Here is a 12,302-nt window from a genome sequence, read left to right on the forward strand (position 1 = left end):
CAATCTGGGTCCAGATCCACTGTGTCAACAGCTCGCGCCACTGATGTATGATGTCTGAAATGTGCACTTGGCAGGTGGGTCATATTTAATGCCAATCCTGGTTATTACCTATGGCAAACCTCATGTGAGCACTCAACAGCATCCACATCAGCGTTTGAACTAAGCTAGGCCTCTGGGAATCACACTAGCAAACAAGGCATTCAGACGTTCAGACATTCAGCCCACATTGCCAAAAGACCCAGGTCCCCTGCACAGGTGAAGGAAAAAATAAACAAACTATAGGGGGTGCCATGATCACATACTGTGGGGCCCAGTTGACCAAAGGCAGCAGCACAATGTAGAGGAGGGCCAAATATCTGTGTCATCTGTTCAAACTCAAGCAAATACTTTGGACAGTATGTGCTCACACGATTTATCAAAACTGGATCTTTCATCTGTTTCCTTTAAACCAGATACTTTAAATCCCCAAACATAGTTTCACAGTATCCATCTGACAGCAACTGGGAACACGTTTCCCCGTTAGTGAGAGCATCAGTCTGACCAGATGCCGCGGAATCATAACCAGACACTTCCCTCCTTACTCACCCTTCCTCCAGACAGTCATTCATGATGTTCCCATCATAGGGTGTCTTTAGAAGGGTTCCCCAGGACAGGAGCACTGAAGTGGGGGTCACAGAGCCGATCACCAGGTGGAGGGGCTTCTCCAGGTCCACTTTCCCTATTACAGAGACGCGTGTATGGGTCAAAGTTCAGAGGTCACACCATTACTGTAAATGAATGGTCATGCTTCCTTACTACATGAAGAGCATTCTATGACAATGGCCTCATTCCACTAAGAACCTGTTCCCTCTGAAAACAGTATAAGTCTGACAGAAAATGAAATGGAAGAACTAGAATAGCAGACAACAAAACATTTTACCAACAGTGTCTTGGGTGTGTTATCTGAGATTGATTGGACAACACCTCCCACGTGATGTCATGAATCGCTTAGTGATGTGCTGGTGGGACAGCGTGCTTACCTGTGCAGTGTTTTTTCACATCATTGGTGGGAATGGGCTGCACAGCAATCAGGTACTTGGGCTCGGCATCTGAATGAACAGATCAGAGTTCAGTTTCACACCATTTCCTACATGGAAAAGTCACCAAAAACAATGCCGGAAATAATTATCATGAACAGCGGGGCTGAAGTTCAGACTGCAGTAGCCAAAGGACTTTCCACATGCTCTGTACGTAAATCACAGTGACCTCACAGATATGGGAGCAATATGGTCAAAAGATTCTGAGCCTCCAAAACAGATGGAACAGATGGTCCACAGACACCACAGCATTAAAAAGATGTGCAAAATAAAACACATTGGTACAAACACACAAAAATGTTGAAGGAGTGATGAATGAATGAAAAAATGAGAAGCTTGAGGGCTATGGGAATGCTGAAAAGTGAAATTTAAAATCAATGATGATGAAGAAAAAAACATTCGAAAACACATGGTGTGGGAAGGCACCATCATCAGCCAAATAACATCTGAAATCTCTCCATTAGCACAGAATGATGTTGGTTCTCTGCGTTGTGTTGGAGGTTTGGGATGTGGTTTGAAGTCTTGCGTAGAAAAGGGAGGCTTGTCCAGAAAGTCCTGGATGGAACCATACTGAGATTATGTCATACCGGAGAGACCCACTCGCCTACCATCATACATCGATCGTGAGTCTGAGCCCGGTAGAAAAAAGAGAGAAGAAAGAGAAGGAAAACAGATTGCAGCTTTGGCAAAGACAAGCCCAGAACGATGAGGACATGGTCAGCCGTCCCTCGGAAACCTCCGCTGATGTAACCGAACGTGGCCGAAAACGTGCTCATCCAACAAGCCCTCCATGTGGCCGTGAGTCAGCCTCGGCCCTCACGCGCATAACCAATTGCCTGGCACTGAAAAGAAAAAAAAAACCCCACTGTATCTTTAAGTTCAACCTTTCACAAGGCAAAATAAAAGCAACGGGCGTTAACCGCTGAAGGATCCGTGTGCAAAATGCTCACAAAGGGCTTTTGTTTGGCGAAATAAAGCTGGAGAGGCACCGAATGGATTAATCAAATAATAAAGAAAAATGGCTCGGGAGCCGAGTTTGGATGTCAGTGGAATTGGCGTGGGAGCTTTGCTGGCGAGCAAACTCACTGGGTATTGGACACCGATGTCTGAGATGAAATAGCAAGCACTGCAACACGAGTCAGTCCAGGAAAATGAAACACAGGCATGTTGGTAGTTTGATAGAGGACAGTCAAGACCCGCCCATCACTCTTGCTGTGCACTCTGTGGGGCATTCAGTCCATGGGGTTTAGACCAGCTCCTCTCCATGGGCATGTGTTCCTAATTATGAAAACATGGATATTGCCAGAGTTTTAGGTTTTTGGGTTTTTGCAATGCATTATGGGGTGAGGTACCCCTGTACCTCATTCTCTGACGCAGGGAAACAGTCACAGGGAATCCAGGACTCCCTGAAGGCATTTTGCTCACTCTGCTTTCAAGAGCCAACGCTTAATTTACACTGATGTTTAAGCTGTTGCTGGTGTGCAGCTCTCTCTCTCCTGTTTTGAAAGGGTTTACAACAAGTAGTCTGCCCCCTACAGGACAATTAGGTCTTCATGTTGCTGTCTGCTGTCAATCGGTGTGTTTCAGCGCTAGTATTTAGTTTGTCATTCAGTAAGTAACAAAATTATAGCATAATTAAATTTCTAGGTTTTGGGGATTAGGGTAATTTACACTTTCATAAATTTGTAAACATTTAATCTGCAGGGGATGCTATGTCCAAAGGGAGCACAGCCTGAGCCATTACAGCTCCACCTAACCATTATAGCTTCACCTGAGCACTATAGCAGAAATGTTTTAACCTTTGTGTGTCTGGTCTTGTTTTTTAAAACCGTATTGAAAAAACGACCACCACAGCGTTTCTGAATGACTAATATTTGCCTTGGGGAATTCCTTTTATGGCCAATGGCTATCCTGCCAAGAAATGAAATGGAAAAGAGCAGCTAATGGCGATGGTTTCGCTTTTTAACCCTTTCTGATGGAACCTTGCTCTTGGCTCAAACGATACATGATGGATTTTCAGGTGGATGGATTTCACAGGTTCAGGAGAACAAAGGGAGTGGAATTCTGGGTGGCTTCACTCGGTTGCACAAGCTCTGTTTCAATTCGTCAGAACATTCTCAGTATCTTTATGTTTATAGAAACAGCCAGATGAACCGTGACTCCCATCCAAATAACTGAGATAAGAATTATAGTGCTCCGTTACAGTCTCTTTCATTCTTTTCTCAACAAGCAGCAACAAAGCTAGAAGCGATTGCACCTTAGCCTCTCATTTCAGTCTGCTCCATGCCGTTGCTTGTCTTTCTTGTCTTTGCTTGTGGATCCAATTGGCACATACCTGCCTGGAAAGGAGAGTTAAGCATGCTAGAGTGAAGTGCGGACACAGCAAACTTACCCATCTCTGTCTCGTAGGGCTGTCCATCCTCAGGCAGCTGGATGAACTGTTTGGAGAACATGCTGCTGCCGTACCCAAGGATGTACCCCTCCAGCTTGATATCAGGGTTCGGGCGAACAAACTTGAGGATGATGGTGTCGCCTGTGGCATTGATGCGAACCTTCATGTTTTGTCTCCGTACTGGGGGAGAAATGAATGGAAAATAACATTTTATCTCAGACAGCCATTCCTATGGTATTATTAAGGTTCAACATCAATGAGTAATGAGAAATGAGTAAACCTACCCAATATAAAAAGTGTATACCTTTTGTATTTATAATCTATGCTGATACCTTTGATTAAAATAGAGGAGCTGAACCATTCAATTGTACATTAATGTGTACATCAATTAAACCTCAACTAAACTTGAATGTCACACATGCAGCACACTGAATATCACACATGTAGCACACCGAATGTCACACATGTAGCACACTGAATATCACACATGTAGCACACCGAATGTCACACATGTAGCACACTGAATATCACACATGTAGCACACCGAATGTCACACACGTAGCACACTGAATGTCACACATGTAGCACATATTGAGTTCATTTATAGTGTATTACATGTTGTCGCACCAGCATGTTTTTCTGTCAGAACAGAATTACTTGCCACTTTTAAAGTAGAGGCAGACACTAGATGCTGTACAACAGAGTAATTAAGAAGTGCTGGGCACACTGCTCTGTTAATTCTACCAGAGGTAAATTAGGGGAGAAACGTCAGGATGATCAGTTTGACTGATTTCACATGACAGTTGTATCTATGGGAGTCATTACGCAAAGCTGACTTTGTGGTTGGCATCAATACAGTTCTCTCTCACTGCTACTGTTTTTCCTCTGCTGTCTGGCACCATCCTTTCAGGGGTGTTGTGTAAAAAGAGCTTTACTGACATACACACACACACACACACACACACACACACACACACACACGCATGAAAACACATAAAAAGGTACCGTTAAGAGCAAGTGTTGCATCCCAATCTAAAGTCATACAAAGTCATACTAATGGTTTCTCTTTCCTGTCATGCCCGCAGCTCCCCTGCTCTCTCCAGCATCAACAGACCATCAGTTTTCATCCATATCATCAAATCAGAGTGTTTATAGGAAGCCAAGCTATTATGGATCAGGAATGACGGCGAAAAAACAAAGTTTAAAGAAAAAGACAGAAAGCAATAAACCAACCACTCAGGAGAGTGACAAACACTGATAGGACATCTGGGCTTTCAGTGGATATGAACAGGGGGAATAGAGCACACAGATTTTTCTCCCATAGTTCCTATGAAAACTGCCCCAATACGTATCACTGATCGAATACAAAGGACCACTGAAAGCAAAACAATCAAACAGAAGTGGAAAATTATGCGCTTTCCAAAACTGTCTCAAAATTGGACTTACAAACAAGGGGGCCCTGTTGCATTTCCAATCAAATATTCTTTGCAGGCTTTTGGGTACAACTGAAAAAACAATGAAGGGTTTGATTTCAGTGAAAACAACCTAACGTGGAAAATGCACAGTTCATTTAATCGCGGAGATTTTTGGCAGTATACATCAAACTCTAATATGAATCAACTCAGGCGAAGTTACATCACAACTTTATCCTAATGTTGATGCCATTATCAAATACATTTAAGTAAGATGACAGGTGACTGGTTTTATTGTAAATGTTGCTTCATACATGCTACTTTTAAAGTGTACTTTTCTGAAAACATTGGCAATGAACTAAGATGATGTCTGATGATGACACTCATCATTATGAATGATATCACTTCTGAATGTAACATTAAGATAAGTCTGACTAAAGTTAAGCATTCAACACAAAAAAGATCAAACTGTTGAGTCTGAAGTGGCATTATACCAATGGCTTGAGAGTTGTGTAAATCACCATGGAGACAGTTATATAGCACAAGGTCAAAGTGCAGATCACCTGACCACAAGTTAGCAGGAGTCCAGATGGCTAGGTATTAGTTCTGGGTGTCTCTGAATTCTGGGAATTGACATGCTCATACACATATGGCTCTGCTGAGGGGCCACCAGAGAATGACATGCAGGTGTCAAGTCAATTTCCAGATTGACAAATAGCCATGATTTTTTATTAGCTGACCTTAGCTGGACCCAGTCATTTTTAGAAAATAAATTGTGCTGCTAATGGACCCTTACAGCCATCTCAGTCATGACTCAAGTGACTTTGGGCAACATTTTTTCTCAAAAGCTTGGATTACTGAAGTCACCTTTTGGCCTGGGCCCAACACTTATCTCCCAGTCAATGGGATGTTTCATTCATCCGAACACTACAAAGGACAGAAGTTAAAGCCCTGCCTGGAAAGCCCCATTAAATGTCAGTTCTTAGAAATGCGATGCCTAAGCAGGAGACAGCTTCCCCTCTCCACTGGTTTCCCTCCGAACATGACCAATTATGGAAGACTGTAGATTTGCTCAAAGGGCAGAGTAAATGAGCAACAAAACAAACTCACATTGGACAGGCTCTGGAAAATGTCAGCCTTTCCAATAAATATCAATCACAAGCCTCACTGTTTCTTGTCAGTAAACACCTCGGTCAACATTCACACAAAGCAAACATACTCTCTTACTTTCTCTCTCTTTCTCTATGCCTAAAAACCCAAGGCCAGGAGTCCTCCAGCAACTTGGGGTTGTTGCTGTCTTGTTAAGCTTTGAATGAACATTATAGTTAATTAGATTCCATCAGCTTGATGGAAAGTCATAGGATGAACTCATCAAGCATTCTCGCCATCATTAGGAACCTCGCTTATAAATCAGTAAACGTCTCCTAAGAATTACAGGGACTATTATTCTTCTGCAGGGGATGATGGGCCTACAGCGTGACCCATCCCTTCAGGGAGAAAAAAATATACACACTAGTAAAAAATAATGGGGAATATTACAGTATTCTAAAAGAAATGCATGAGTTTTGAGTTATAACATTATATAATAGCAGACTAGATTGATTCAAGATGTGGCTGTGTTGTTCAAGGACGCTGATCAGGGAGATGTATGTGGAATGCATATATATATATATATATATATATATATATATATATATATATATATATATATTCTTCTTTGTCTAAACCTTTCCAGTTCTCTAGAAACTTCTACAAAGTGACAGCCTTCCTCAGTTCCACCAATTAATGTTAATGGCCAGGACAGGCGGTCAGGATAAAAGTCTCATTTTGTATCTCTGGTCTCTGATAAACGAGGAAGCCTGTTTGGCTTGGCCACTTGGCATTTCCCGACGCACGGAACTTGTCCAGTCATTCGGGGGTTACATCTCTGTCTTCAGCCTCCAAAGTTTTCTTTGGGTGTTTTCTTTGCAGAATTTGTTGGCGTCCTCTTTTTGTTCTTGAATAGAGAGGGCCTATCTTTGGAGCTGACACTTCTGACATGTGTAATCATGCAAGCTCATTCTTGGCTCTGAGGTTTTGTTTCACAGTTGAATGGTTTCCAGCCCTACGCTGACTGACCCAAGTGGAATACCCAGCCTGGAGGTGAACACTGTTGAAAGTTTCTCTCTTTAAGATGTGTACTGTACATGCGCTTTTGATAGCTCTTGAAAGGTTGGAATGGCCACGAACACGTTATGTTTGTATGCAACGTATGTGCAAATCACAAGACAAGTATAATTTTGCAGGACAGCCAGTTTGGGGATGGTTAACCCATTTATTTCCCTTTCCATACACTGAGTACTTACCTATTCTGCTGAATTTGGTTGAGTTCCCACGAGAGATCAAACCCACATAACTAAATTAATATCTTATACAGTGGAACTAATACATTTTGAAAGTTAATTCAGCCACTTATTTCATAAGCACAGAATGTAACGATACATGTCATGTGCTACAGTGTTACTAATATGCAGCTAGTTTCCTGAAGCAAGAAACTGTTGTACAATATGATTGATTGAGCCCTGGTCTGGTTTCGAAGTCTCACTTCATTAAGATAACATTGGGGTTAAGATGTTAAGATAACAGCAGCCTTTAAGATAAACCAGGTTTGGTGCCCCAGAGTGGGAGGTCTTGGCCTTCTGTCTTGCCTCACTGTCAGAGTAGCGTGGCGCCCACTCAAACGCCAAGCCACCTTCACTTTGGAGCCAGTTCAGATACTACAAAGACTCTACCAAGATGTTTGGCCCCACAGCCCAGCGGGGGACACATATAAATCCATGCATTCTTCTGCCTCCCATAGCTCATGCTCTTTCTCTCCCAGTCATTTTAGCTGTGGCTGTTAACTCCACAGACCCTTTCATTCCACTGCTAGTGACCTGTTGCTTCATCACCCTCCGATCAGCCATTCTCAAACCCACCTGAGGCTGTCTGAGCACAGCTAAAGGTGCGGCAGTCATTCCACTAGGTGGCACTACCTCCCTGCCACCCAAGATCACACTGGTCCCCCAAACTCTCTACTTTCAAAAGAAAGTGACCCGTGAAGACAAAGAGGCAGAGAATCAAAGCAGGACGAATATTGTGTATTTGGGAACAGCAGTGTCCAACAGACAGTGCTCTGGCACACCGGAGCCTGCTGTACAGTCTTTTCATCTCTTCCCGTTAACCTCTTCCATGCATGAAGAAGTAGGGTGTGATCATTTCCGCCAGGGCCGGCCAAGGCTGTCAGAAAGCCCCTCCTACATTTGGAGCACTGGCGGTCTCACAGATGTATACCCTGCATATGGCGCAAGAGCCAATGTGCTCTGCCATTGGAGAGAATGACCTAATCTGCGGCATTGGTGGAGAGATCTGAAAAACATTCAATAACAGTAATATCATTTTGAAAGACTTAATAGGGGAAACATCAGCCGGAGTGGAAAAAACCTGTTTTTTTGGTTAGTTAGTTTTTTGCTGTTGCTTTTTTGCGAAGTTGCAAATCCCAGTTGAAAATCCCAGTGCTCACACTAACAAACCCTACCCTGTTCTATCCGTCCGCTCCATTGATACCTCTCGCCCTCAAATTGTTCCGCAATTACGAAAAACAACATCCTGATGGATGTTAGGTGGATATCAGCACAAATCACGCAGGGGTCATTCAGATCGCAGCGGTGGTTTATCACAGACTGATCCCTTCCCACACGCTTTTAGTCAGTCCATATGTGCACCACTTTGCAACAAGCACGACAATAAGCGCATAAAACAGCAGTCAGATGTTTTTCCTCCTCCAAAACAGTTCCAGCTGACCCTGCTGACGGTGCGTGGAAAGCCCTACAGGGGGAGCAGGGAACGAATCGTACTCCAGCAGTGGAGTGCTGGGGGAGGTGAAACTCCCTCCAGCAGCATGTACACAGTGCCTGGCACAGCCCCAGAAACAGCAGCGGTCACCACCGCCAATCACAGTGAGGGGAAGCAGCATGCACAACATACTGCACACCAGGAGAGCTGGCAAACAGCACTCTCTGAAACACACGCACATACATACACACACACACACACACACACCCACACACACTGCACACGCACACAAACACACATGCGTACACACACACACTGTTCATACATATTCACATCCTGCATATATACACACACTCACACATACACATGCACACACTCACACACACACATGCACATACACGCTGCACATACACACTCACACATCCACGCACACACACACACACACACACACACACAAACAAACACCCACCCACACACACTGCACAAGTACATAAACACATATACGTTGCACACACATACACACACACAAACACACGTGCATACACACACACACTGTTCATACAAATTCACATCCTGCATACACACACACTGTTCATACACATTCACATCCTGCGTATACACACACACTCACACATACACACGCACACACTCACACGCACACACACACACACTCACACATACACACACACACACTCACACACACACACACACACACTCACACACACATACACACACGCACACACTCAAACACACACATGCACATACACGCTGCACATACACACTCACACACATGCTGCACATACCCATACACACATGCATACACAAACACACAAGGGCACACACACACACACACCTGCACACACATACATACACACTGTGCATTCATGCTCACATGCTGCACATACACAAACACATGCATGCACACACACGCTGCACTTGCACACACTCACACATATATATACACACACACTGCACATATACAAGCATACACACATACCTACATACGTGCTGCACATGCACACTCACACACTGCACATACACACACACACACACTCACACGCTGCACATACACACACACACACGCACACGCACACACACACACACAATGCACATATACATATGCCCTTGCACACACGTGGACTCGCACATGCATGTATGCATACAGACACTAATGCACATACACGCACACACTGACATGCATATATAACAACACACAAATGTATGCATGCACATATAACACCCACCCAAATCTCATTTACATTAAGGAAAGTATGATATGGCAGCCACACGCGTAAAGTAATACAAGCTCAAATTACTTTACTCTTCTAAATGCAATATGAAAGTCTAAATGGCTCTAATGAAGTTGACCAAACTGATCAATGTGGTATAACCAACTCTAATCACTCTCAGTCAGACACAAAGCTCTTCACACCCACAGCAGCTCCAACCGTATTCAGCTAAAAAGAAATTATAAAATGTATGTATATAAATCTATTTTTACTGTGTTTTTCACAGGAATAGTGACAGAAATCATGAATTTATTCCTAACACAAAGCACAATATTGTATACACAGAAATCTATGGTGTTGCAGATCTTTGAAATTTGCTGATCTCTGATCATGTTACAAAGGTCATGCTCATCAGAACTCCCAAGTTCAGTAAGTATTTCACTGTCATTACTCACTTCACCGTCTTGCCATTATAATGCAATTTCCCTTCATGTTTAAGTAATGATAAATATTGTAAAATTCTGTTACATTTTGAGATACACTCCTAAAGTTTACCAGAAAAATGCAACAACAATTCCTCATTTTCTGCAACAGAGAACAAGCTGATATGCACCCAGACAAATCCTAATTTAAACATATATGTTAATGTATGTTACCTATCCTCTTGCCTGTCAGCACATAATATCTCACAGACTCGTCACCTGCTCTGTTCCCTTCGGCGGGAGAGGAGGGAGAAGGAAATGACACGTTTAATGAACACCTGCGGTAGCAGCATGACACTGCGCGTCGGCGCACTCGCCTCTTATCCTCTGCGCCGAGCAGTGGCCGAGCAGTACAATCCCAGCGAGGAGGAACAGGAGCAGCGGTCTGAGGAGCATGGCGTCTGCACTGAGCTCTGGACCGGACAGGGAGGCGCTGGCTGGACAACTTCACCAAGGTGACTGGCTGACTCAAGGACTTGTTCGGCTCGCTGTTGCAGGACTGCTGAGTGATACAGAGAGCAGGTCCCACCAGAATCTATACTAGCAGAAGGAGGGAGGCTGGTGATGTCACACCCCCACAGGTTCAGTAGAGGGGGGAGTAGGGGTGGGGGTGTGGGTGAGGGAGGAGGGTGGGGGGGGGGGGGGTGAATGTGGTGTTTTACTGTAGTTTTTGTAGTGCTTCTCTCTCCCCCTTGCTCCGTCTGTCTTTTTGCCTCCTTTTTTTTTTGCTTACACATTTTCCCCACCTCCTCAGTTTGCCAGCCCTCTGCTTGTCGTTAAATGTTTTTTGCTTGCTTCTTTTCTCTTTTTTTTTTCTCGTCTTAACCCAGCACAGCTGGGAGGAAGCTGAGGGCAACGCCAACACAGCGGTACCCCCCACTCAAAAACACCCACGGGGGGGCTCCCTCATCATTCTCCTCACACAAAGGCCCTGATAGCACACCAGAGCCCTCTTCAAATGCTCTGCCCCAAAACCCCGCTCACCCCTGTGTTTACAGAGCCACTTTGAACTCAATCGCCACAGCGCAGCACATGCAGTCAGAAACAACAACAAACATCCGAGCCGCCCCTACCCCTGGCGCATCCCTTACTGTCAGCGCCTATCACTGTGAGTCAGCATGCAGGTGGTCCTGCCAAAAAGAGCAGCCCCCTGAGATTGGGGGTGGTGTGAGGGAGTAGGGGAGGCGCTCTCTGGACCTGGGACATCCCCATATGTGAAGTGCTGACTGTGGGAGGAGCCTACTCGCACATGCCAACGCACGTGACAGCAAGGGTGAAGCCTCGAAACGCCCCCCCCCCCCCCCCCCTCGCTCGGGATGCGAGTGACGGCACATTCCCAAAAGCCTTCGCCTCCATCCAGAAATCAGAGTCCAGCTTACACAGAATTACGCAATTAAACAAATACATGTAAGCACACCAGTACACGCTTGTCTGAGGTAAAAAGGAGCCGTCACCAGTATACACGCACACACACACATACACACACAAACACTTCCAGACACACACATACACCCCCCCACATACATACACTCACTTTTTTATGTATACACATATATTCCAGGGATTCTGGAATTAATGGAAAGTTACGACATAACAGGAAGCCTTTGTTCATTTTCGTGACGCAGTGTAACTCGTCATATACCTATTGGTTTGACGCATGTATCTGGTCCAATCTCTCTTCTGGCACGGAGCACAGCTGTGCTACACACACAGTTTCAACGAGCGTCCTTTTCCGTGAGGCTAATTCCCCGCCCAGTTGGCCAGGGTCTGCTCCTGGTGATGGTCCCTTTGAGAATGAAGGCACATGTTTGACTGAGCACCAGTCCTCTGAAGGTCGGCCTGGTCCATCTGGAGCCATAGGTGGGCCAACAGATTTGCTGTTGAGTCTTTCCAGTGAA

General features: G+C 44.6%; 1 protein-coding gene across 9 annotated transcripts in view; it reads right to left on the bottom strand.

The window, feature by feature from the left end:
* The window catches only part of LOC118788675 (target of Nesh-SH3), a 32,415-nt gene extending 21,517 nt beyond the window's left edge, over window positions 1-10,898 (bottom strand). For all 9 annotated transcript variants that reach the window (XM_036544673.1, XM_036544671.1, XM_036544665.1 and 6 more), the window contains exons 1-4: window positions 10,722-10,898; window positions 3,469-3,648; window positions 1,020-1,088; window positions 586-718 (exon numbers count right to left, since the gene is read on the bottom strand). In XM_036544673.1, the coding sequence (XP_036400566.1) occupies window positions 586-718; window positions 1,020-1,088; window positions 3,469-3,648; window positions 10,722-10,800 (461 nt within the window). In that variant the 5' untranslated portion in view covers window positions 10,801-10,898. The remainder of the gene's footprint in view (window positions 1-585; window positions 719-1,019; window positions 1,089-3,468; window positions 3,649-10,721) is intronic.
* Window positions 10,899-12,302: the final 1,404 nt, after the last annotated feature.

The sequence above is a fragment of the Megalops cyprinoides genome, chromosome 14 (genome assembly GCF_013368585.1).
Source record: "Megalops cyprinoides isolate fMegCyp1 chromosome 14, fMegCyp1.pri, whole genome shotgun sequence".
In the NCBI taxonomy this organism is placed as follows: Eukaryota; Metazoa; Chordata; class Actinopteri; order Elopiformes; family Megalopidae; genus Megalops; species Megalops cyprinoides.